Here is a 26,685-nt window from a genome sequence, read left to right on the forward strand (position 1 = left end):
CAGCCTGCAATGGCGGCTCACGCACAGCTGAGCTAACGTTACTGGCTCAGTCTCTTCCGGGTCGGCGGCTAGAGCGTTTTTTCCGGGGTGGGTGGGCCGTCTTTTCCGGGGGCGGGTAATTGTTTTCCTACCAGCCAATCATAGGAGCTGTGGGTCTGGACGGCCGACCGGGCCCTTGTAGTACTGCCCCTTATGCTGTCAATCAAAATAAACCAGCTTTCCTATTGCCTGCCTTCCTTCTCTTATTGAAATCTGACAGAGCCCTTCAGGTATTGAAGTCGGCTCAAAACCATAAGCGAAAAACGTCGGAATTCGGCTCCTGTTTCGGGAAGCGGGAGGTAAGGCCTGGGATATCCCCCCCCCCCTCTTTATGTGGATAGTTGGTAGCATCGCCCCAGGCGCTGTCAGGAAGGGGGGTCGGGTGGTGCGGACCCTGGGGTGGCAGTGCTGCACAGGTAACCCCAGCTAGCCGCCACCTTCGAGGTCTGAGCAGGGATGTAGGAGCCCCACTGTGAGTGCGTTGTGACAGGTGCTGTCAGCGGGACTGTGAGGCAGAGGCACGACCGGGCAGATGAAACCAAAGCCGCCTCCTACATGGAGACGAAGAGGCGGTTGCAAAGGAGACACGAGCTGCAGCCCTGAGAGCAGAGCCGCAAGCAGTGCCAACAGTCATCTCCGCTGATAATGCCTTCAGTAGTAACCGCAGAGTTCCTTGTCCTTGCGTAACGTGCCCGCTAGGAACAAATGACCACAAGCAGGGAGTGTCCTCCTCCCAAGAGATATGCCTGCAAGGGACAAATTAGCTGCACTGAATCCATCCCTAATGCCCCACCTACTTGAGCCAAATAGCAGAGCCTTTTCCATAGCCTTCTGCACAGATACAGGTGTAAGTAATTACCTGCCGAAAGAGAGGGCTAACCACAAAGAAATATGAGCTACAAGGGGCTTGTGACTGCGGAAAGAGGCCCCAACACATGCTCTGCAGGGACAGAATTGGTAAAGAGGGTGACGCCTTTCTCAGAGAAAATGGACTATTTTGGTGGCTCATTTAGTGTGAGGAAATGAGCCCTGTCCATATTGATGTGTTGAATGTATTTGAATGCGTATTCAGCCAAACAGCTACAAAACCAGTCTGTCACAGTTGGTTAGCCTTTACCCATAGTTGTTCATTACTCGAGGTGGTATGTGCCTGAAACTCACCCACATACTTCATCTGCGCTTAGTCTTGGAACCTCATGTTATTTCCAGACTTAGATATTTTGGGCCCGTCTTGGGAGGCGCTTGTTTATTGGAAGGACTTGTGATAAGTGTTTATGTTTTACGCTTGCACCCACATTCCTATTAGTTAAGACATATAACCATATAATTTGTTAGTGCATTGAAGCTATGCTCATATACTACATTCTTGTCTTGGTGCATTGGCAATATCTTTGTTTTAGCCAACAAAGAACACACTTTACTTTGTAGCAATGATTAATCTTGATGTACATGGTTTATTTGCTTTGAGCAGTGGCTGTTGTATAGTGGTGTGAAGGACCTTGTCAAATTCCTTGCAACCTGCTTATCCCTTGCTGTGTTACTAAATTGATATTTTAAATATTGCAGTAAAGTCTTGCCAGGGCGTTTGTGCCTTTTTAATTAAAAACAACCTATTTCAGGAATTCCCTTCCACTTGAGATATAAACCTTTACCTGCTATACTACGTTCAGGAAGACCCTTTGAAACCTACAGCTTCTTGCTCTAAATGTCTTCTCACAATCTCCTGACTTTGAGTCGAACGTCCAGACACCCTCAGGCACCTGCATGCTTAATGAAAGCAGAAAGCTGTTGCAGTAATTTGTTCAATACATCACCACACACTACCCAGTACAATTGAGTACACCTACGTCTAGAGGTATAGTCCGTGTTTGGGTGGTTAAAGAATAAGCACATATGTTAAGAACTAGACTTTGTCTCTGACTGTACTTTTGTATTGATTGTCACTGTTGTATATATTTTCACTGTTATTGTAACTGCTATTTTCAGTGCACCTCTTTATGTTAATGATATGATGGTCTCTTTCAGAGGGACTTTTGACAGGAGGCACCATGGCTTTTAGTAAAGGATATCGGATTTATCACAAGCTCGACCCTCCTCCCTTCAGCGTAATTGTGGAAACAAGAAACCGCGAAGAATGCCTCTTGTTTGAGTCTGGAGCTGTAGCAGTTTTGTGTGAGTTGATGCAGCCCTATCATTCATTTTATCCTTGAAACACTATAATGTGGCATTTTGAGTAGAATGTATTTCTCTTGACAAGCCAGTATGACAGATTTTGTTAGATTTGTTCTTTTGAGCACTGTATTCTATTGCTAAAGTACACCAGGCCTTTATTTAGGCTTTCTTATGAAGGTAGTGTTTAAATAGAGGTGAGGGATATGGTAGCCTTTCTGTTTGGTATCCCCACCAAACATTATAATTCCAAACAAAGAGTTCTAGCAAGATCATTAGTAGGCAATATGGGTTAGTGTCTAAGTTGTATCCCGTTCAGCCAAGAGCTTCGTATTTTGTCCCCAAGTATAGGTCAATATCTTAATTTCTCAGAGATTTATTGTCCTTATGTTCTATTTGTCAATAAAAAGAATCATGTCTGCCCTGGTATTAATTGCTGTATGAAAATGGAAAAAAACTAAGCTTTTGTGTGCTACTGCTAGAACTTTGAGTAGAAAAATATTCTGGATTTTGAGATCAGGCTTCCAGAGTTGTATTTTTTTCAGTGGTATGTCACTTAGATGCTAAGCCCCACTGCCAGTGCCACTTGAGCCCTAAATCATTGCAGTCTTATTATGTCCACAAATACAGCTGTGCACCTTTTTCACTAGCTTCCGATCTTGTTTGTGGAAGTCTTTCCACTTAAAGTTCTACGCTCTAACTCGTGTATCTCACCAAAGTGTTTTTATTTCCCTCTCCGCTCCGCCCCCCCCCCCCCCCCACCCCACCTTTCTTGTGGGCTTTTTTTTCCACAAATCTTGTCTAGTTTATGTCTCTTGTTTTTATTTATTTATTTATTTTTTTGTTTGGACTCTGCATCTCATTTGGTTGATGCATAACCCCCCTCCAAGTGGATCTCATCTCATTCTTTCTCAGCTATGTCGACTGTTTTTTTTGCAGGCATATTCTTGCTCTGTGTAGTGCTAGCTATGGCAGTTCTTCTTGAGGGTCTTGTCTCTCTCCTCTTGCAGATTCAGCACAGACAGTCCCCTCAAATTTGAACATTCACTGCCGTTCTAAACTACTAAACATATAACTGCCTAGTTTTCCCTTCCTTGGCTGCTGCTGCGGCCCTTTTCCTGGGTTTTGCCAGCCGCGGCCTGTGCAGGTAAGAGCAGTGGGGCCGGTTGGAGGGGGATTTCTACAGATGACGACGAGGGAAATTTAATTATTGTTTTACATTTCCCTCGACGTCGTCTGTCGAAATCCCCCCCCCCACCCATCACTACCTCTTTTCCTGTATCCCTGTTTTTTTCAGCCATTGAAAAGAACGCATCAACCTCTATAGAGATAGTTTCAGTTGTCCTAAACATGTTTATTTATTAAAGAAGTAGCACATTTTAAAATGCACTTTTCAAATATATTGTGTAAAACAATATGTTTAGCGGGTTGTTCTTAAACGTATCTTAAAAGTTCATTGAGTACTTCAGAGTTTTCAGCCAAATTGCAGAGGCATATTTTCCCACAGTTACAGCAACGTTCATACGTAATATAGCAAAGGTGTCAGCCAAAATAACTGCCATAAGAAAAATACCACCTTTATTAAATACCATCCTATACATCTTTTAGATGTAATTCTCATTATCCGTGGAGTAGTTAGACCTAATGAAGCCTATTCAAAGAGCTCATCAGGAGCTTGGTGCTTACCAAAGAAATATTTGGCTTAATACATCCTGTTTCATATTTCACAATATACAGTTTAGGAAAAAAAATGCAAAGCCTTAGAAAGCTGAAGCTTGGATTACTTTTAAAGGTAATTTTCTGATACCTTTGTATATCCACAGCGCCACTGGTAGGTCATGCAGTCATAGATATGTCACTTTCAGAAGATTTGCATTACAGCATATTTACAATATATTTCTAACATGAAGTTTCTGGTTTGGCCACCCAGAAAACAATGATGAAGCCTTGTATCAAAATTGTAAGAAACTATGAAGAAGGGAATTGGAGGAAGATATGACGACATTTTCATTTTACAACTCCGGAAGAACAGTTTGATTCTCAGTCAGACAGTAATACTGCGTCAGTATGGAAGAGACAATAAAAAATGAAAAAACATGCTGTCAGTCGTTCAACGTAGCATTTATTGCTGCCATGTCTTCTGTATTTCTTAAGTGTTCTTTACCTCTTAAGGATAAAAGAAAGTAAATTCCACCTTGTTTGTTAGTGTGCAATCTTCTTCTTTTCAGTATTGAGTAATGGTTTGAGGGATAATGCAAGGGTTAGCATGATAATATAAAGGTATGTTGTCGATTGAATCTTTTGCAGGAGAACATTTTTAAAGAGGTTTCTCTGTGAATATGTAGCATCGTCCCACGTAGCTAAAACAAACATACTCATTTGGGCAAAAGAGTAACATATTAGCAGAAGGTCCAGTTGCACTCTGGTTCTTCTAGCAAGAGAACGTATTGCATAGGCCAGCTTTCTATATAGTCTTTCAGAGTGCCAAATTGTCCTATGAGCAACAAATAACTGGGATTAAGTGAAATTAGCTGATCTGAATGCTTTGAGTAGTTTCAAGGAACCTTTCTCCCATAGTTAATTTTGCAGAGAAATCTCAAGTATTTTTTGTGGGTTAGCTTTGGTAATGGCTTTATTGTTGAAGCATGCTGTTAAATCCATACATTAATACAGGGTTTCTGCTATCCTTGAAGTTAATTTCATTTAAAAAGCAAAGCAGCGGATACTTTCTTGTTTTATCAGAATTGTAGAGGTAGTATTTATTGAACACTAAGTTTTATTTCAGTTCTCCAATATTATAGTCTGGCAAGAGGTATTGGTGGTTGAGTTTGGAAAATGATTTTTCTTGGCGTTGCTGTTTAGATGTACAGTATTTCAGATACTATGCATTTGCCAACTATGCCAAGTGTGTGTTTCTTTATTTTTACATTATCATTACATAGACAGGTGAAGTTGGAAAGTCAGTTGTTGAAAGTCACTAGACATTTCCTAAGGTTGTGTTCATATATTGTTTTTGTGTCTCTGATAGTTAAAATATTGAGTGAGAAGTAATCAATTATTTTTGTGGAAGTGAGATTATGTGGATGTATGTAATGCTATATTAACAGTGCCGTATATAATAGCTAAAGTTATTGTTGGAGCTAGGAATGTTATGGAAAGTGAATGTGCTGAATTCAAGGCCACATGGTATCATTAGGTTGAGCGTTGGGAGCGCCCATGCGCTGTCTGCAAGAACTGCTGTAATCGATAAAACCACTCTATTCCTGCCTCCTGCTTACAATTGGTTCATTCAAACGCCGCTCTTCTTTGCTGCCTCCTGTCTCGTTCAGGCAGCCCATAGCTCCCTTCCTTTGAAAGCTCAGGAGCACCGGTAAAGTACAGAGTACTTCCGCTTACCTTCGTTATCTCCTGTGTGTGAGAACTTTTTTTTATCTTTATTGATGCTTTTGGCCAGTCGCTGCTTCTGGCTGTTTTGCTTCCCCTTCTGCTTCACGTTATAATCCCTCCTCCCAAGCGCACATAGCCCCTGCACCAGTCGTCTTTTAGCCGTTGCTGCTTGTGTTTAAAAAATTTTTTTTTTTTTGCTCTCTGCCCGCATCACGACGCCACACTTATTGTTTGGACGGCATTTGCCAACAAGTGTGTTAACAAACTTTGTAAGTAATGCAGCTGCAGCGTAGACACAGCCTCCTTCTTCCCGAGCCCTACTTTTCCCTCCATAGCAGGCAATGACGGCCGTGTACTATGAAGTCGCTATAAAGTATGCCTCGCCTACCCTGGCTTTTGGGAAAGGCTAGCCGCATCCAGAGACCATGCCATTTGCATACAGACATCAGCCAAACATAATGAGTGTAGCCATTAAGATGCATGTTTCAGGTGTTGCAGAGGAAAGACAGCGTACACTTGTTGATGGTTCGTTTTTAAAATGGTGTTTTTAAGAGCTCCAAATCATTTTCTCCTCTCTATTTCCACTGCCCCTACAGCTCCCCTCATGTTGTGCTTCTCACAAAATATCCTTGCGTCAGCTTTTTAGTTCGAAAAGCATTGAATGTTTTATTTTTATTTAGTTTTAGTGAAGGAGAAAATGTTATGTCCATATTAATACATGTCCTAGCTCCTTACAGATTTACTTATCGGAAACGTAACTTGGGTAAAAATATCTACCTGGAGAATTCAGGCTTATTCATGTTTTGCTTAAAAATGCTGGCATCTAAATTGCTTGCAAATGTGCTTCCTAGCAACTTCGGGGCTCAGGCATTAGATACAATGAATTCCTGGAACTTCATTACTGTCAATTTATATCAAACTGTGATGGAAAACAACAGGGCGTTGTTGGCTGTAGTTCTGGCAGACGTGCCTAAAGAGTCTCTTGGAAGTGCATGCTGGGTTGCTTTGTTTAATTGCATGTGGTATGGTTGAAAGGGGGAGTTCACTGCAGTTGTCTGCAAGGGCACATTGCATGTTGCACAAGGCAATGATTCCATGCATCTGGGTTAAAGTCGTTCTGACGTCCCTGTACTAGTACATATGAACCGGTCTTTAAGAGGCCTCTTTTCGGTATTGCTAACATCTGTCGATTTTCTGGACTGCAATCAACATCCATTTACAGAAATTCACATTGCTTTCGAATGCCCCTACAGTACCACCTTGTGTTTTGCTTCTCCTAAATTGTGCTTTAACAAAATATCCCAGCGTCATTGTTGGGAAATCTGAAGCCTTCACCCCCCCAATACTTGTTGACTAAGCTACATCTGTGATTCTATCTTGTCTCTTAAGGCAATATATCACTCATATATAAATCACTTGAAGGCGTGGGACTGCATAATAGGGTGCACCAGGCAAGCTTTCCTTCCCTCACAACTGCTCCTCACTGAGGAAACAGGCTAAACAGGCTTTGGAGGCTGAAAGCATTGCAGGGGTGTCAATAAAAGTGCCATGCAACCTCCTTCAGTAATACGAGGAAACCCTTGTTTCTAGTTCTACCTGAGCATTTCAGACCACTTTGCCTGAGCAAGCAGCTTAAAACATTGAGGCCACCCAACATGAAAGCTGCAGAGTAAAGTATTTTTAACAATAAATTAAAGTGCATAATTGTTTGTAGTTCTATGTCCGCATGGGAAAACATAATTACACTCTACTCTATACAACATAAATACACCTCACATAAATGCACTCTATGCCAAATACCAGCAATCCACATAAATGCACACCATAACTCATAATTCCAATAAGCACAATTTTGGTCAGCGCCACACAGTTCCACGCCACAGGTTGGATTACGCCAACGTCCTATACTTGGGCCTTCCTGAATACCTTCTCACCCGCCTCCAATCAGTACAGAATGCGGCGGCACGGGCCATTTATGGCCTTAACCGTACAGCCCATACTTCGGTTCTACTAAACTCACACCATTGGCTGCCGGTGCGGAAACGCATTCATTTTAAAACTCTGATCTTGGCCTTCAAATCTCTAGACGGCATTGGTGCCGAGTATCTAAGGAAAAGAGTACGATTCAATTTTCCTTCCAGATCTCTCCGATCCGCTTCGGAAGCACTGGCCTTCGTGCCTGTAACCAAACGAGCACGCATTGGAGGTCGTTCTTATAGACAGCTGGCCCCTAAACTCTGGAACAACCTTCCTTTGGCCCTCAGGAAACTTGACAACCTGTTGTATTTCAGGAAGGGGCTTAAGACCTGGTTATTCGGACAATAGTCTGCATGGGTCTCCCTCGATGCCTATCGGCTGATCTGCATAGCGCCGGGACACTCTGTCCGAGTAGCTGAGCGCTTTATAAGACACCCAATAACATAACATAACATAACAAAATTCAACTCTACACAATTCCAAAACACACCACATAATTCCTCACCAAACCACTTATTTCAAATACACAATTCAATTCCACAACACACCACATACCTCCAATTCACACCACAGATTTACACATCATACCACCACTAACAATTCCAATCCAACCCACATAATTCCACTCCACCCCACATACATCTTCTACACTCCAAACCAAAACACATAAGTAAAACACATTATCATTTACAACTCCAATAGCTCTAACTGTTGCAAATGCTTGTTTTTTGAGTAGTTACTATAACCACGCGGTACAGGAGGAACAACACCGGTGTAATTAGACCACCTGGAGCCACTAAATACACTGGGAGAGGGTCCCCACACCAGCCTGGTGCACAATCAGTCCTTGCTCCGTGCAGAGGCACATTGCAAGGAGATGTAGGGTTGGGGCGCCGGGCCCGAATGGCATTCCACCAGTCATCTACAAGTAGGATCCACTGTTCTGGGAGGTTCACCTTGCCCCGGTTTTTAACCCCTTTGCCGCGGGGCTAATTCCCCCGCGGTGCTTGGGGGCGGGGGGGGGAAGGGGGCCGCCCACGGTGCTTGTGACGTGCTTGGCTGCACGGTGGCGCTGTGCTCATGACAAACTCAGCTCGTCATGACCACGCCCGATTTCATGGAACGTTCAGCACAGCAAGGGAATTATCCCCGCGTGGGCGTGCCGCGGCAGTCAAGAAGAGCTAGTCATGAGCACTGCCTCACTGTGCCTCAGCGCCCAAGGCGTTAATGCAGCTATTCAGCTCCATAGCATTCCTTCCTCGTGGATGGTCTCCATTCTTATCCCAATGCATTAGGGTGGGGATAAGGGTGACCCTGGAAATTACAGTTTAATAGCTTTAATTGATAGTGACGCATAGTATTATGCGGGAGTTCTATTGGAGGAATTACAACTTTGGGCCAAGGCACACTCCATTATTACCGCTAATCTAACCGGCTTTACTAAACAAGCAGGAACCATAGCAAACATCATGGCGCTTTGGTTGCTGACCGATCCTGCAAAAACGAATAAACGTCCAGTCCACCTGGATTTCATTGTTTTTTTTTTTTTTTTTTTTTTTTATTCTTTTTTTTTAATTTTCAAAAACCTTTAACATTCGTGCACATATACACAGCTTGCGCCCACAACCACAGCATGGCCGACAGCAAGTTATTTCAATCATTGAGTCTCAATATGTGAAGTATTTTGAACAGTAGTCTAACACAGCAAGCCACCTACAACCACTTCGGGCCGGCCGCGTATGGAACTAGGTCCAGTATACTCTTCATAGCAGGAGTGGCGAGGTCGGAGCAACATGGACACAGCAATACAAATGCGTAGACTATATATTTAGCATGCAAAACACTTCTCACCCTCCTTGTTTAGTACACTCATATGTATGTCCCAAGTATATCCACAGTAGTTTCATACTTCCCAAATGGGCGAATACACGATTTCAATGTTACCGAGAGGTAAAGTTTAGTGTCAGTGTGTTTCACCAGGACCAGGGTATCTCTCTAGGTAAGGTGTGAGCGTATTACACCTGCCTGGGACCGTATCGTCCTGATTCTCATTAAATGTGTAGGTGTCCCTTCCTAATTGGGTCTCAGGAAATGCTTTCACTGTATGTTCCCCATATTGCCCGGTGCAGGTCGTACAAGAGGGGCGTATTAAACTCCCCAGTGGGCCTATTACGGGGGCCTAGCATGTATCAATCAGAACTAGTGACTATATTTGGGTATGGTCTCTCTCTACGTCCATAATGCATGTGGGGAGCGTGATTAGCGCTCCACTCCCGGTTGCACTGCATGAATGGATACTAGATCCTTAGCCTTCATTTTTTAACCTTAGTCCTTTTAGCCTTTTTTACTCAAACTCGTCCAATATATTTCACCAAATTCATCATGTTTTCAAGCCATTTTTCGAAAGTCCACACAAAACTTTAGGTGCTTTTTTGCTCAGTTTCTCATTATCACGTGTGCCCATCCGAGCCTCTTCGCAAATAACGATTACAAAAATGCACGAATTGATTCCAAGCAGTCTTCTTTATTGACCCAATGCATTTCGGGCGTATAAAAGCCCTTCTTCAGGGGTAACTGTGAATTAACAAATATATATATTACATTTTGGTCATTTCATTAATTGAATTAGAAAAATGTACGTTCTGCGCTCAATAATCTATATGCTGTGGCTTCCCACCATTTCATTCGCTTTTTATTTACCCTTCACCAACCAAATGAAATAAAACAGTGTTATGAGTAACTACTACTATTCACGTGTCAGATGTTCAACTTTTACTTTTTCCTCGAATCTGCGTGCTCAATTATGGCAATCCCCCTTTTTTTCACTCAGCCATGACACATATTACATCTTCATTAAACTTCACTGTTTACCACTCATCAAAGGTCCTTTGCCTGAATTTCTCGAGCTGCCCACCCATTTCTTACAGACAATCTGCTGTTTCTAAACTAGCGTTCAAAACCTTTGATTTCAAAACCTACATGTACCGCGTACCTGCTCATTTCATGACTATTCTTGCCGCATCACGTGCGCCTGACATCACCCAATTCCTCACACCAGATTCTCCGATTTTAACCCTCTCAACTCCTCCCCTTTTCTTACGTTTCTCAATCACGTGTCTTTGTTACTTTTCTCTGTGAACTACAGTTCCCACACTGCATTTTATCCCCCAGAACAATCGTGAACTTTGTGATAAAAATCAAAATCAAACCCCAGCATTAGCAGACAGCTTACGTGATTCAAAAACACACTGTTTTAAGAACCTTGCTTAGCACATATTCAATCAGTGTCCTTTCTCTAAATTATTCACATTTTTGCGAGTATTGCTGCTCGAATTATGTGGAGTTTTTCAAGTGAAAACGATCTCAGTTTCAAATACCTGTTATTTCTTAGGGTGCAAAGACCAATATGGGCAGAAAGTATTAAACATTGCATGTGGTGGTCTGCACTCCTGATTCTTCAGCGTTTAGTCCGTGTCGTTTTTTCTCAATGTTTCCGTAGTGCGTGCAAAACCGGGTTGTGCTCTGCCCAGACCGCACCATAATTACATAATGCATGTGGGGAGCGTGATTAGCGCTCCACTCCCGGTTGCACTGCATTAATGATACTAGATCCTTAGCCTTCATTTTTTAACCTTAGTCCTTTTAGCCTTTTTTACTCGAACTCGTCCAATATATTTCACCAAATTCATCATGTTTTCAAGCCATTTTTCGAAAGTCCACACAAAACTTTAGGTGCTTTTTTTTGTTCAGCTTCTCATTATCACGTGTGCCCATCCGAGCCTCTTCGCAAATAACGATTACAAAAATGCACGAATTGATTCCAAGCAGTCTTCTTTATTGACCCAATGCATTTCGGGCGTATAAAAGCCCTTCTTCAGGGGTAACTGTGAATTAACAAATATATATATATATTACATTTTGGTCATTTCATTAATGAGCAAAAAAGCACCTAAAGTTTTGTGTGGACTTTCGAAAAATGGCTTGAAAACATGATGAATTTGGTGAAATATATTGGACGAGTTTGAGTAAAAAAGGCTAAAAGGACTAAGGTTAAAAAATGAAGGCTAAGGATCTAGTATCCATTCATGCAGTACAACCGGGAGTGGAGCGCTAATCACGCTCCCCACATGCATTATGTAATTATGGTGCGGTCTGGGCAGAGCACAACCCAGTTTTGCACGCACTACGGAAACATTGAGAAAAAACGACGCGGACTAAACGCTGAAGAATCAGGAGTGCAGACCACCACATGCAATGTTTAATACTCTCTCTAAGTCCGACAGGGCGCTATCCGTCGACTGAGTCGCCGTCTGTATGAGGTAGGCGTGCAGCGGGCCCCAGATGTCCGCCGGTTTAGATGTCATCAATTGCATTTCCGAACATCCCATGTTGCTCCTGACAGTGCACCATGTCTTGCATCCATTCCTTACATTTGGGAGCACGCCCCCTCCCCCATCTGTACGCCAGTCGTCTTTTGGCCAATAATAATGCTACATTTGTAAATCTCCGGCTACTCCTCGGGATTTGTGCCATATAGCCCAATAAAAACAGAAGAGGCTCCATCTCTATCGTGTCATCTATCATAAGCTCCAGCGCCTCGTGGACCTGCACCCAGTATAGCCTCACCTGCGGACACTCCCATGCCAAATGCATAAAACCAGCATCAGGTTGCTTACATCGTTCACAACAGTCTGAGTCTGTGAGGTGAAACCGAAATTTTCGGGCAGGGGTGTAGTACATTCTATGTAAAAACTTATAGTGGATTATTTTAAAACGGCATCTTGACATCGAAGTCCCCGCAAGCTCGCAGCAGTACTCCCACTGTTCATCTGTCACCTCCCTGCCAAGATCTTCAGCCCAATGCACCCTGGCCGTACCCACAACTGCCGGTATATTGCCTTGTATGCTGCTGTATATACTAGACACCAAATGAGTGCCATCCGCACTATTCAGAACCACGTTAAGGGGAGCCGTGCAAGGGGGTTCATTGGGGTAATCCGGGAGCACTGTTTTCAATCCTTCTCGTAGCCGAATATAATAAAACACCTCCAAAGGGCTAGGGGGGTGTTCACCAAAGAATTGCTCCCGCGAGCGGAAGACTCCTCCAGGGAATAGGTCGCCCCATGTACCTATATCGAGTCGACGACACATATTGTGGCAGCCCACTTGTTGAAACAACGCTATCTGAGGGTGGTAGGAAATAGGCATTCGGGGTGCGTAAAGTATGTGCGCCCGCAGTCGCTGCCCTATTCTCCTCCACGCCTCCACTGTGCACGTCACTGTGGTTTGCGGGGTATCCAGAACACTAGCAGGACCGTATACAATACCAGTTAAGGGCAACGGTTGAGCGATCCAATCCTCAACCGCTATCTGCGGCATAAAGCTGGTAGGTTTCATCCAGTGATACAAATAATGTGCCTGTGCGCTCAGATAATAAATCTCAAAGTCAGGTATATCAAAACCCCCCCATGTCATAAGATTGTGCCATAACAGCCCATTTGAGTCGCGCCTGTCTACCCCCCCCATACCAACCGAATCAGTTCAGACTTCAATGTCTTTAAAAAAAAAAAAAAGGACCCCGGATAGTATGGTATGTTGAGAAAATAATAAAGACAGCGAGGCAATACTACCATTTTAACCGCATGCGTGTGGCCGCTATTTTTGCGCTGCGCAGCTTTTTTCAAAAAGCCGCGTTACATGACGAGCTGAGCTCGTCATCTGCGTGCGAGCGGCACAACTCATAACGAGCTCAGCTCGTCATGAGCGCAGAAGGGGTTAATCAGTGAGACCCTGGCAGCCATCGATAACGGAAGTCTTATCCAACGCGAGACCGAGTCCGATAGTTTGGTAATGGCCGTTCCATAGTTTAGCCGGAGTGTCTCATCCCTATCTCTGGATATTTGGATACCTAAGTATCGTAGATCAGTATGGCACCATTCCAATGGGTAATCCAGTGGAAATTCCGACACAGCAGCAGTCAATGGGAACAGCTGTGACTTCCCCCCAGTTTATCGTTACGCCAGACAGCCCACCAAAGGCGACAAACTCCCTCAATAGTGCATTTAGGTTATTTCGAGGGTCTTTGACATATAGCGTTACGTCGTCCGCGTATAGTGAAATCGACAGCTGTCTCTGAAAACACCGAAAAGAGCTATCTTTGTGTAATTGTCAGATACGGCAGGCCAATGGTTCTGTCGCTATAGCGAACAAGAGAGGGGATAGTGGGCATCCCTGGCGGGTGCCTCTAGTAATTGCGAAGGCCTCCGACAAGTGACCATTGGCTAGCACCTTTGCAGTGGGAGCAGTGTATAACCAACGTATCCACCCAACAATAACCACAGGAAAGCCCATCTTATGCAGGACAGTAAACAGATATCGCCATTCCACGGAATCAAACGCCTTGGAAGCATCTAGAAATATCACAGCCAAGGGAGTTCCGGGGCCACTGTTTGTATGAGTGAAAAGATGGTGCGTAGGTTATGGGAGGTCGATCTCGTTGGAACAAATCCCGACTGATCGGGTAAGATAATGCTGGTCATGAGCAAGGAAAGTCTCATAGCCAACACCTTGGCAAGTATCTTTGCATCACAGTTAAGTAACGACAAAGCTCGATAAGTCACACTGTGTTTGGTCTTTACTCGGCTTGAGGAGGGAGGTAATCACCACTTCTCTCATGGAACGGGGTAACACCTCAACCTCCAATTAGTCTTCAAACACTTCTTTTAACACTTTGGCCATTATATTGATAAAGCATTTATAAAACTCAGCTGGGAGTCCGTCTAAGCCGGGCGCTTTCCCATTACTGAGGGACATTATGGCCTCCCGGATCTCATCCAATTCAAGTGGAGCGCCGAGGAACATTCTATCAATTTCGTTCAGCCAGCAGAGCGCTAGCTCTCCCAGAAATCCCTCAAGGTCAATGTCATCGGAGGAGCGGGAGGTGTACAACTGCTTATAGTGTGCCTGGAGTGCGGCCAAAATACAATCATTGTCCCTACAGGCCTCTCCCGAGTCATCCTCCAGCTCTAATATTGTGTTGGTCCCCCGTGCATCCCGCACCGCCACACACAACGCCCTACCCGGCCTATCTCCCTCATTATATTGGCGAGCTTTCCAATATTTGTCCCTGAAATGCACCTTCCGCTGCGCCTCTGCCTCATATTCCGAAAGTTTGGTTCGAAATTGTTTTTGCAATAGTCCCGTACTTTCTCCCAGCATCTGTCGCTCCAGCCCTCGTAGTTCCCCTTCCAATTTCCGCATTGTACGCTGTATGTCCCGTAATACACCAATGCTCTTAGCTATGCACCAACCCCTGACCGTAACCTTAAAGACCTCCCAGACCGTCTCCACACTATCCACAGTATCCTTATTGCGGGGAAAAAATTCCTCTTTGTCTATCTTCAGTTCTTCATGAAAGACGGTGTCTAATAGGGCAGTAGGCTGTAGCCGCCAAGGACGCCGGGGGCGAACATAGCCCGGCATAGCTAGTGTAATCAACACCGGGCAGTGGTCTGACTGGGTCCTTGCCAAATGTTTTGCAGCTATTCTATAAGGAGCCAGTTCTCTGGTCAGAAGGCAGTAGTCTATTCTTGCCCACGTTCCTGTGTAAGATGTAAAATGTGTCCCCTCTCTAAGTCCAGGGTGTGTATGTCTCCAGCCATCTACAAGTCCTCCATCTTCCACGATGCCTTTGTGTCTCCCTTGCCCTTGGATGATATAGTGTCTGCCCATCTGCCCTATCCAATCCAGGAGTCATGGCTACATTGAAGTCTCCCCCCCCCATACGACGTGGCGCGATCCAATATCTGATATCACTCCCCATAGCACTGTAAAAAATTCAGGAGTGTCTACATTGGCAGCGTAGCAAGTAGCGAAGGTAATAATGTCTCCACCCAATCTCCCCCATAACACAACATATCTCCCCACTTTATCTATCCGCTGACCCAGCAGTGTGAAGGGAACAGAGCGATGAATAAGGATGGCAGTGCCTCTGGCATATGACGAGTAGTTTGAGAACGCTCTGATCCCAGCCCACCTGCCAGAGAAAGTAGGGGTAACCTGAGGGAGATAACATTTGTCTGCATTTACGAGCATCTTTTAGACCACGCACATTCCATGACAATACAGTACATGCATTTGAGTCTATGTTACCCATTGGAAATGATTAGCATGTATCCAACAAGTGCCCATAACAGCCGCAGTCATCCTGTCATGCCCCGAGATCCCCGATGAGCTGTCCCTTTAAGAGAATTCCCTACATAAGCTTCCTGAGCCCTTGGAGCGACGCTTTACGTTCTTGCGTCAAGCTCCGTGCTCTCAGTTCCGCCTTGTTTTCTTGTTCCGGGTTTCCTGTTGATTCCTATCCGTCTGTTTACTGAGATCTGAGTTCCCTGATCTTCGTGGTTCCCGCGTTGGTTCAAGGCTACCTCTCCGATACCCTGCGGGCGCGTTTGCGCCTTCTTCCTCTGCCCCGCTAGACGGCCGGGATTGGTTCTCCGCCGTCCTGCCGGGCGCTGTATTCTTTGCACCCCTTCCTGTCCTTTGCCCCACCAGACCGCCGGGATTGGTTCTCCGCCGTCCGGCTGGGTTTCTTTGTCCTGCCCTCTCCACCTGCATTCCGCTACTCCGTCCGGCGGGTCGGCTTGTTCTCCGCCGTCCGGCTGGGTTTCCTTGTCCTGCCCTCTCCACCTGCATTCCGCTGCTCCGTCCGACGGCCGGGCTTGTTCTCCGCCGGGTGGTGTGGGTCTCCCCTTCCTTTTTTAGGTATTTAGGTTTTGTTATTATTTATGGTTTGGCACACATCATTGGGCTGATCAAGTACTCCTCAATCACCATTAAGCCCATTATTTTCCATCATTTTCCCTAATTGACTTGGCTGTTTTACGGCTGGCTCTTTCATCATCCTTTACTGGTGCCAGTATCCATTCGTGTTTGGGGATACTTGCGTGGATGCTAATCAGGGTACAGGAGTCCAGTCCCATCACTTGAAGAAATACGGTAACAGCGCTGTGCGCTGCCTATTTGATTATCTAACATTGTGTAAGAAGTATAGTTTTCTAATTTATGTGTTTTCACATTATAGATGTTAATACACAGTATTGGAGTTGGCATTTGGAATACAATCAAGTGTGTTTTGATTACTACCTCCTATGGAAAATCTTGTACATCGATCCAAGTAAGAATATTGTGTTTAGGTGCTTTCATCACAGGTGTTTAGTTGAAGGAGACCTGTCATTAATCTTGTTCTATCAATCCATTTATAGTTCAAGAAGAATTCCATACCTCATATACATCCGTTCAGAGGCTTAGACAAAACCTTGATGGTATGTAATATTGAGACAGGAAGCATAGACACACATGATTATAAGACGCTGTTGTTTCATAACGTGCCTATTTATTTCAGCTCTACATCCACCTGAAAACCCGTACTGTGTGTGCTACTATCAAGTAGAAGATTACAGTCAAGCTTTCTTTGTACCTTCCCCGCCTTTCCTTGTTTTGTCTCCCTGTTTTCCCCTGGCGAGCCTCTCGATACTCTAGTGTTTGATAGAGTCGGAAGGCCGCAGGGGAGGACTGTGGAATTATTTTTGGATTCCTGGCGCTCCTGCAGAACCTTCCTGGAAACCATTACACATCCCATCCCGCCTCATCGGCCCTATCCGCCACCTGCTCTCTCTTACGCCGTCCTTTTGTATACCATTGTGTACATATCACTGGTCGCTGTGTAGTCACCCAGCACTTCTCACCTAAAGGCCATGCGTGTAGTCCCGAAGCACATCTGTGCACTCTGTCCACATTCAAACTGTGCAACCCCCACGTTTCCCTCCACATCCCCCCCCACCCACTGAAGCAACCCCGACCTGCCAGTATCATTACCCCCCATCCCACCCAGAAAGTCCCAAAGAACAGGGGCCAAAATATGCCCTAAATAGAGAGCAACAGTAAGGGCATTTCCCATCAATAAAACAGCCCAACATCCAACAGGCGCTAAACATGACCATTGGGGTACACCCTATCGGGGTCATCTGGGGAACACACATACCCACCCCCTACACCTTGATCATCGCTCTGTACGGCCACTTGGGGGCATAGTCTAAGGGAAGGGGGTGGTGCCTGGAATACGTTACCACCAGCAGTCCAATACCCGTCCATGGTATTCGCGGCCAGCAGCGGTGTTCTCACACGGTAGAGGCATCTCTGTAGACGTCTTGGTGAACTCCATCGGGACATAATAACACCCCTATATTCAATATAAACTCCGGGTTAAATGTCTTTGTTCATCTATTGCTCATCCTCCTGTCCCTCATCATCTTCATCTCGACGTCCCGGCGCTGTCCGTCGCAGAGCTTTCAAAAAATCGTCCACTTGCTGCGGATTCGTGAAAAAATGTTGCTTTGCTTGATGGGTCACCCTCAGTTTTGTAGGGTACAGGAGCGCATAGTCTATCTGTAGTGCCCGGAGTTTTTTCTTGACATCAAGTAACTTACGTCTCTGCTCCTGTACTATGGGCGTAAAGTCCGGATAGATGGAAAATTGGACTCCATCGCACACCAATGTTTGGTTGGTATGTGCTGCTCGCAACGCAGTATCCCGGTTCCGGTAATTTAGGAGCCGTGCAATGATGGGTCTTGGCGGAGCTCCAGGTTTAGGCCGCGGGCCAAGCGAGCGGTGCGCCCGCTCGACTATAAATTGTTTGGAGAACGCCTCAGACCCAACCGCAGCGAGGAGAATCTTTTCCATGTACTCTTCCATCCGCCCTGTATTTGTGGACTCCGGCACGCCCGTGACGCGAATGTTGTTGCGTCTACTGCGGGCCTCCAACTCCTCATTTTTCGCTGCTATGACTCTTAAGGATATTATCCATTCTCGAAAGTTGAGTGGTGTGTGAGGCCGTGGCGTCATCGTTAACAGAGATTCGCCTTTCAGTTTCGGTGATTCGTTCTTCATGTACATCAATTTTTTTTGTACAATGGCGTCCATCCTGGATGACATGCGGTCCACTTTATCCACTATCGTGGCAAAACCCGGCCTCATTTCCTGCAGCATCTGTTGCATGTCTGGCGTGGGTGAGGTAGGACTCGCACCAGTCGCAGATGGGCTTTGCGAACCCACTGTGTCCGGTGTGCTTCGCAGCCCTTTTTTTGTCGTCGTGGATTCAAATGTCAGCTTCGGCTGTTTATTGTCCTGTTTCCCCATTGTGAGTCTCCTGTAGGGTTTTGAAGCAGCTAGCAAGGGTCGTTTCCCACGTTCTTCTCTGGACAGGTCCGATCCTCTATTCATGAGCACAGTGCAGCGTGCCCGGACAAATCCGCTATTAATGGAAGAGGCCACTCAAGGCGACGCGCCCTCAGGTATCACTCCTGCAAGAGTAAGAGCACGACACACCACCATCAGTAAAATGTCAGTCACCTTCCCTTGCCTTGCGGTAGCCAAACGTAGGTCCACAAATAAGGTAAGGGCAAGTAGGGAGCCACATGATCTATCACTGGTGGTCCTTGCCGTTGCAATTCAGCTGCCTCGGTATCTTCTGCCCGCCCAGCACCGCGGAACAGGCCCATGTGCGTGTTCCAGGTCCCGCGCTGTGATTATGCGCTATCCGTCCGCCATGCAGGCCGGGGGGGTCCGTCACCCGCCACGGGCCCTGGTGCGATATCAATGGCTTAGTTCTGAGCCCAGCGCTGAGTGACCTCGGACAGCGCAGTCTAATATGGGCCGTATAGCGCTCCAGACAAAACCGCTCAGGTGAGCACAATTACATCAGCCATGTACATGCAGCGGGGAGGAGGGGGGGCCCCATGTCTCGCTTCTGAGCTCCGGTCACAATCGCGAGTCACCCCGGTGCCGCGCTGCACACCGTCTGGCTCCCCGCACCTCCGCCTCCCGATAGCCAGCACGTCTTACCGCAATGCTTAGGCTCTCTTCAGCAAGCCTGTTATCTCATCACCATCCGGTATCTAGGAGCTCCGCCGGGTTGCCACAATGGGTTGGGTAGTGTCCTCGATTGCTCCGGTGCTGTATTCACCTCGGCTCCGCCACAGCAGCGCAAGGCGGGCCTCCTCCGGCGGTCTATCTCTTGAGGCCTGTGCGCCTCATGTGCTGCCATGGTGTAAAGTAGCCCCTTGCTCCCCGCAGCTCGATCCACCAGGCTCCAATGCAGATCTCGGTCTGGCACTCCGCCGCATATAACCCCGGCCTGCAAGGTCCGATCGCCCTCAAACTTTCACCGGATCTGCAGTTCGATATACTCGACACCCTTGCAAGGATTGAGACGGGTTTGGTGCTGGTAAGTCAGGATAATTGAAGGATCTTCTGACCAGGCTGCAGGAGCCTCACTACAGTGCGGCCATTCTGCGTGCGCGCCCTCTAGCCTGGATTTCATTGATTTTAAATCCGCTTTTGATATGCTGGTTCGGGGAAAGCTCTGGAAGATATTGGCAAATTCAAACATCCCAAATTGGTTGCTAAAAGCCCTGGAACTACTGCACACAGACACCTGGGTTATGATCAAGGTAGGGGAAGGTTCCCATTTATCAAGGAAAATTAAAACTACGCAAGAGCTGAAACGGGGATGTGTCTTGGCCCCAACCTTGTTTAACCTGTTCTTGCAGAAGTGAATTCTCATTTGCCCAAACTGGGGGGTTTCCAGCTATCTAACCTATTGTATGTGGACGATTTAGTCCTTTTAAGTAGAACCAAGGTCGGTTTACAGTGCTTGTTTAACCGCATGCGTGCGGGCGGAATTCCGCCCGTACGCTGGGTTTTTTAAAATCGCACTTTACGTGACGAGCTGGGCTCGTCATGAGCGTGCGAGGAGGCTACCTCATGACGAGCCCAGCTCGTCATCAGCGTCGAAGGGGTTAATGCAACCCCCTCCTACTCTAGAAAAAAAATGGGACTGACCATAATAAAAAAAAAAAAAGCAAAATATTAGTGCAAGAAAAAAAAAAACCAGCACAGAAGCTTACTTGGCTCCTGGGGGATGAAAGAATTGATTCAGTAAAAAGCTTCAAGTATCTTGGAGTGTACTTCAACGGGAATGGAAGTTATGGGGACCATCTGGAGAAAATCAGGAAGAAGGGCAACGTGTTGACTTTCGGTTTGAGGGAGCGAGGCTCCCAGGTGAAGAGACTGTGCCATTCGCGACAGAATGGTTCTCAAAATGTACAGGTCCGAATTCATCGCCCGCACAAATAAGGCTGGAATTTGGTATTCCCAAACAGTATTTGGCTTGGATGGTGGCCTTTGGGTCCTGCTGTCATAGACTTAAGTCGTCTCCAGAGGTTTCCTGGGTTGACCACCTTTGGCAGTAACTGAAACTCAGGCCGAGCTCCATGGCATGTGTCTATCTAAACCAGACTTTGAACTCACTCCCCTTAACAAACCCTTGGGACTTATCGGTTGGCCACCGGAAACTCAAAAAACGAACCAAATCCAGTGCACAGTTACTATCAATGCTTAAGGATAAAGACAAACTGTCCAAACGTAGTCAAGGGTGGATGACACTTCAAAATTATACCAGGCTAAAACCACAGAGCTACCTAAGCTAAACCTATGGCAATCGGGCCAAGGTCCTGAAGTATAGGTTGGGACTTTTACCTTTAGTAAAGCACTTCACCCCCATGGAGAAGAAGGCCAGGGCAAGACATTTGTCGGTTATGCATGCAGGAACCAGAGAACATTGTACGCGTCTTATGCCTGTGCCGCTCCGGTATGGGGGTCCGACGTGAGCTTCTGTGCAGGAAGTGGAGAATCCGGGGTATAAGGTCCTGCAGGGAGGCCGTGCTGGCCTGTTATGATCCTACGGACATCATTCTGAACTGTGCCATAATTAAATACCTATAGAGATTTGAAAAGAAAACTGCAAATAAGGATTCAGCGCAGGTGGAGAGGCGGGATTTGCTTCAGAAGTTACCACATGAGTATTTATTTCCTTAAACTCTCGCAACTGCCCGCAATTGTGCCCAAACCATTTGCCTAATCCCAGACGGAGGGACTAATTGCACCTTTACTCTGAACTGTACCACCTTGACTGCTTTGATGACCACGCTACTGGCTCGGTCAAGGCTTCTAAGCCCAGTAATTAATATTTGTCTCAACAGATAGAAAAATGGATCTTATAAATCGACACCAAGCACTTGAATGCTCTTATTGCTTATTAATGCTTGCACCGTTCTGAGATTTTACATTTTATTCTTTAAAAGTAACATAAATGACTTTTTAAATGGGTTTTAATTGACCTTATTGTGATGAAATGGGTCATTCTATGTGTTTTATCATGTACTATATTGCAGAGGTTTTTTTTATTAATTATGCAATGAAGACTTAATCAAGTTGTAGAAGCTGTGCAGTATTTATGTTAGAAGATGAACATACTGATATTATAGTGTGGTAGCAAACTCTTAATCCTTATGTGTGCATGTGGTATTTGTATAGTGCGACCCTAGCCAAAACAGAACAGAGCTCTGTACAAGGTCAAAGGCAAGTATGCAGTCATCAAATGATACGATAAGTAGCATATTCTGGTAGCAGAAGTATACTATTACTGCACTTTCATGCATTGTTCTTATGAGGTGTTTCTTCAACTCTTTTCTAAATTGGAACAGTGTTGGGGCGGTGCTGATGTACATTGAGATGTTGTTAAAAGGCCTTCTGCCTTGTTTTTACTTGTTTACGCATCATCTCCAGGAGGATGGTGTCCTCGCTGTGGGTGTGCTAAGAGCCACTAGAGATGGTGAGTTTGTCTGCAAAATAGGCAAGGTGATGGCTTTGTAAATGATGCGAAGGACTGAGGCGAGGGCGAGGTCGGCGGAGCGAAGCTGGCAGGTGGGGGTGTGGAAACTGAGTTGTCTGTTGAGGTACACTGGTTCGGTGTTGTGGAGTGCCTTGTGTGCATGGGTGAGGAGCTTGAAGGTGATATCTTGTTGACGGGGAACCATTGCAGGTCTCTCAGGTGGGGTGTGGTGTGGCTGTGGTGAGGGATGTCGAGGATCAGGCGCGCAGAGGCGTTCTGGATGCGTTGAAGCCGTTTCAGGAGTTTAGCCGAGACTCCTGCGTAGAGGGCGTTTCCGTAGTCCAACTTGCTGCTAACGAGGGCCTGTGTGACCATTCTTCTTGTTTCGGTGGGGATCCACTTGTAGATCTTGCGGAGGGTGTTGAAGCAGGAAGATGGCGTTGACCTGCTTAGTCATGGATAGGGTGGAGTCAAGGATGGGTCCTAGGTTGCGTGCGTGGTCGGTGGGTGTTGGAGCTATTCCCAGTGCGGTCGCCACCAGGAGTCATCCCAGGCCGAAGGGGTGGGTCCGAGGATGAGGACCTCCGTCTTGTCCGAGTTCAGCTTCAGTCGGCTGTTCCTCATCCATTCGGCGACGGCCTTCATTCCTTCGTGGATGTTGGTTTTGGTGATGTGGGGATCCTTGGTGAGGCCATGTAAATGTTGAACAGCGCTGGGCTGAGGGATGTGCCCTGAGGTACGCCGCAGATGATCTTGGTGGCTTCGGAGCGGAAGGAGGGGAGGCGGACGCTCTGTGCGGTAGCAGACCGTGTCGAACGCAGCTGACAGGTCCGGGACGATGAGAGCCGCGGTTTCTCCGTTGTCTAGCAGGGTCCTGATGTCATCGGTGGCGGCAATGAGGGCAGTTTTGCTGCTGTGGTTGCTACGGAACCCGGACTGGGACGGGTCCAGGATGCTGTTCTCCTCGAGGTAGCAGGTTAGTTGTTTGACGGTCTTCTCGATGACCTTCGCCGGGAACGAGAGCAGGGAGATGGGCCGGAAGTTCTTGAGGTCCTTGGGGGTCAGCCTTGGATTTCTTGAGTAAGGCGTTGATCTTGGCATGCTTCCAGCTCTCCGGGAAGGTAGCTGTCTCAAAGGAAATGTTGAGGGCTTTCTGGAGATGGGGTGCGATCGTGGTGCTGGCTTTGTTGAAGACGTGGTGAGGGCATGGGTCCGAGGGAGATCCGGAGTGGATGGTGTTCATGATCTTGATGGTGTCGTTAATGTTGGTCCAGGAGAGCAGGTGGTTGGTGCGGATGGTGGTCGTGGGGGCGGAGGTCTAACTGGTTGTCGGGTCGGTTGTGGTGTTGAAGCTGTCATGGATGTCTGTGATCTTGCGGTGGAAGAAGGTGGCCATTGAGACGCACAGGTCCTGCGAAATTGGGATGTCGTTGGTGTTGGAGCTGGGGTTGGAGAGTTCCTTCACGATGTTGAAGAGCTCTTTGCTGTTGTGTGCGTTGTTGTCTAGGCGGTCTTTGAAGGAGGCTCTTTTATCGGCTCTGATGAGGTGATGGTATCTGCGGGTGGGGGTTCTTGTGGGCTGCGTAGCTGTCCAGTGTCCGTTCCCAGAGCCAGTTCTTCTCTAGCTTCCGGCAGGTTAGCTTGGAGGCCTGGAGGCCTTCGGTGAACTAGCTGGCTTTCTTGCTGGTGTGGCTGTTGGAGGGTTTCTTGACCCGGGTGAGGGTGTTGGTACAGTCGTCGATCCACTGTCTGAGGTTACGGGCGGCGGGGTCGGTGGGTGGGCTCTGGGCGAGGATAGTGGTGAGCTGGTCTGAGGTGACTTTGCTCCAGCAGCGGCGAGGCATCTGTTGGGTGCGGTGGTGCGTGGTGGGTTTCCGGAAGGTGAAGTGGATGCAGTGATGGTCGGTCCAGTGGAGTTCGGTGGTGTGGTTGAAGGAGACCTGGGGACTTGCTTAGAAGATGGGGTCGAGCGTGTGGCCGACGGATTGGGTGGATGCTGTGACGAGTTGTCTGAGTCCGAGGGTGGCTAGGTTGCCGATCAGGATGGTGGAGTTGGTGTCGTCTTTGTTCTCGAGATGGAAGTTCAGGTCCCCGAGTAGGATGTAGTCTGTGGAGGCGAGGGCGTGTGTGCTGACGAAGTCCGCGATGGAGTCGCTGAACTGTGGTCGGGGTCCGGGGGGTCTGTAGAGGAGGGTTCCTCTGAGGGTGGTGTTGGGGTCTGTGTGGATCTGGCAGTGCAGGTGTTCGGCGGTGCTGAGTGTGTCGTCAGTGTTTTTCGAGACTCTGAAGGTGTTCCTGTGGACGATTGCGATTCCTACTCCGTTGGTGCGGTCCTTTCGGGTGATCTTGTAGCCTTCCGGGATGGCTATGGCGATGTCGGGTGCCGTGGAGGGGTTCAGCCAGGTCTCCGTCTGGGGTGGTTGAGTCGAGTAGGTCCCAGAGTTCAACGGAGTTCAACGGCGTGTTTGGGGGCGGAGCGGGTGTTGAGAAGAATGCATCTGAGGTGGTTTGGTTCTTCTTTCCTGCTCGGTGGGTTGGCGGGCCGGATGCTGGTGAAGCTTCAGTTCTGGCAGGAGAAGGGTCCTTGGGTGCGCTTCGGGCTGCCAGGAAGCAGGTCAAGGATCGTCCGGTGGAGGGTGCTGGCTTCATGGCGGGTGTCGTGGTGTTCGAGGGGGCCAGGGGTTCTGGCGCTGGGCGCGGTTCAGGCCCGGACGGGCTCAGACAGGCTTGCCTTAGGTGCGCCTTCGACGCAGCCTCCATATGAGGGGATGTGGGTGGGAGGAGCAGCTGGGAGGCGGCAGTGGGTGGCGAATGGGAGAGCAGGGGGGCGGGGCCGCAGGGACGCAGCGGCGGGAAAGAAGCGGGTGAGGGATGGCGGGGGGGGCTAAGGGAAACCGGGCACAAGAGATGCAGAAGGAAAACATGAATTAGGCAACAGGGTGCAAGAAATGCAGAAGGGAAACACGTATGAGGCAACAGGGCACACGAAATGCAGAAGAAAAACACGAATTAGGCAACAGGACACAAATGCAGAAGGTAAACACGACTTAGGCGACAGGGCACAGGAAATGCGGAAGGAAAACACGAATTAGGCAACAGGGCACAAGAAATGCAGAAGGGAAACACGAATTGGGCAACAGGGCCCAAGAAATGCGGAAGGAAAGCAAAAATAGGAAAACAAGGTAAAGTCTGGCAAAAGCAATGCAGCAGCGTGGGGAGCGACCTGCCTGCGAGCAGGGTCAGAGGTCGTTCCTTTCACCGCTGCGCGGCCTCCATATGAGGGAATGTGGGAGGTAGGAGCAGGTGGGAGCGGGGTGGTGAATGGGAGAGCAGGGGGTCAAACTGTTTTTGAGCCATTAGAAGTCTAGAGCAGATTAGAGTTGTGTATTGTTGTCCTTTTGGTGGCTTTCAATGTTTTATATGTAGATATATCCCTAAAAGGCTTCATCTAGAGGATGAAGATGACATAGGGCAATATGGAGCCATCCTAGGGGACTCTAATAGGGATCTTTTGAAATCTGGTGATGCCAATGTGATCAAAACGGGTTCGGTTGCAAAGGTAAGAGAAGAACCAGTAGAGGACACTACCAGTGAATCTCATTTAAAATTGCAGATATTGAACCATTTCTCGTTATTAGAACATTGGAATGTTGGGAGCTCCATTGAAAACAATGGCATGCCTCTGGCTTCTAAGCCCGGAGCTCCAACATCTCAATTTTTGTTCACAGGTGCTGCTGTGAAAAAAAGGCCTCACGGAGCCTCAGGGGATCCTAATCTCCTCGGGCTCCGTGTGGGCTTTGTTTATACTAATTGGAACATTTTGCCCTTTAGTGGTGGAATGTTCTAATAGCCTTAGAGCCCTCCGTAGTGGGCTTTACCGGCCATTAAAGACCTGCTCCCTTGTTAAGGGCCCACACCTTCGGTTCGGACCTTTATAGTTGGAGGGAGCCTTTAACCCCTTGCATGCTGATGACGGCCCCCATCCGTCATGCTCTACGGCGCTTGTGTGCTGATGACGGCTGGGGGCCGTCATAAACCCGCCCACTCGCGATTTTGCCGCACAGGCGCAGAATTGCGGCAGCATGCAAGGGGTTAATGGCCCATAGAGCCCGCTATATTGGGCTCTTAGGCTATATTAGAGGATCTTTCACTTCACAGCGCTCATTATTTTACTTTTATTTAAATTTCATATTTGTTGTTCCTTGTATAATAATGAGCAAGTTCAGACCCTCTTTCTCCCTGGAATTAGTCTTTCCTCCAGCTAATATGTCACAATTTGATGTAGAAAGTAGTGATGGTAGCTCTAATGTAACTTTTTTTTTATTACGGATAGCATTCACTCATTCTTTTTGTGTCAAACAGTAAGAAAAAACGTAGGACTA

The 26,685-nt window shown here is 47.1% G+C and overlaps 1 protein-coding gene across 3 annotated transcripts in view; it reads left to right on the plus strand.

The window, feature by feature from the left end:
* Positions 1-200: 200 nt before the first annotated feature.
* The window catches only part of SYNJ1 (synaptojanin 1), a 706,257-nt gene continuing 679,772 nt past the window's right edge, over positions 201-26,685 (plus strand). For 2 of the 3 annotated variants that reach the window (XM_078658402.1, XM_078658403.1), the window contains exons 1-2: positions 215-338; positions 2,065-2,211. In XM_078658402.1, the coding sequence (XP_078514528.1) occupies positions 2,088-2,211 (124 nt within the window). In that variant the 5' untranslated portion in view covers positions 215-338; positions 2,065-2,087. Of the gene's footprint in view, positions 339-2,064; positions 2,212-26,685 lie in introns of all 3 variants that reach the window. The other variant, XM_078658404.1, reaches the window with a different exon arrangement.

Source organism: Lissotriton helveticus, chromosome 8 (genome assembly GCF_964261635.1).
Source record: "Lissotriton helveticus chromosome 8, aLisHel1.1, whole genome shotgun sequence".
NCBI lineage: Eukaryota > Metazoa > Chordata > Amphibia > Caudata > Salamandridae > Lissotriton > Lissotriton helveticus.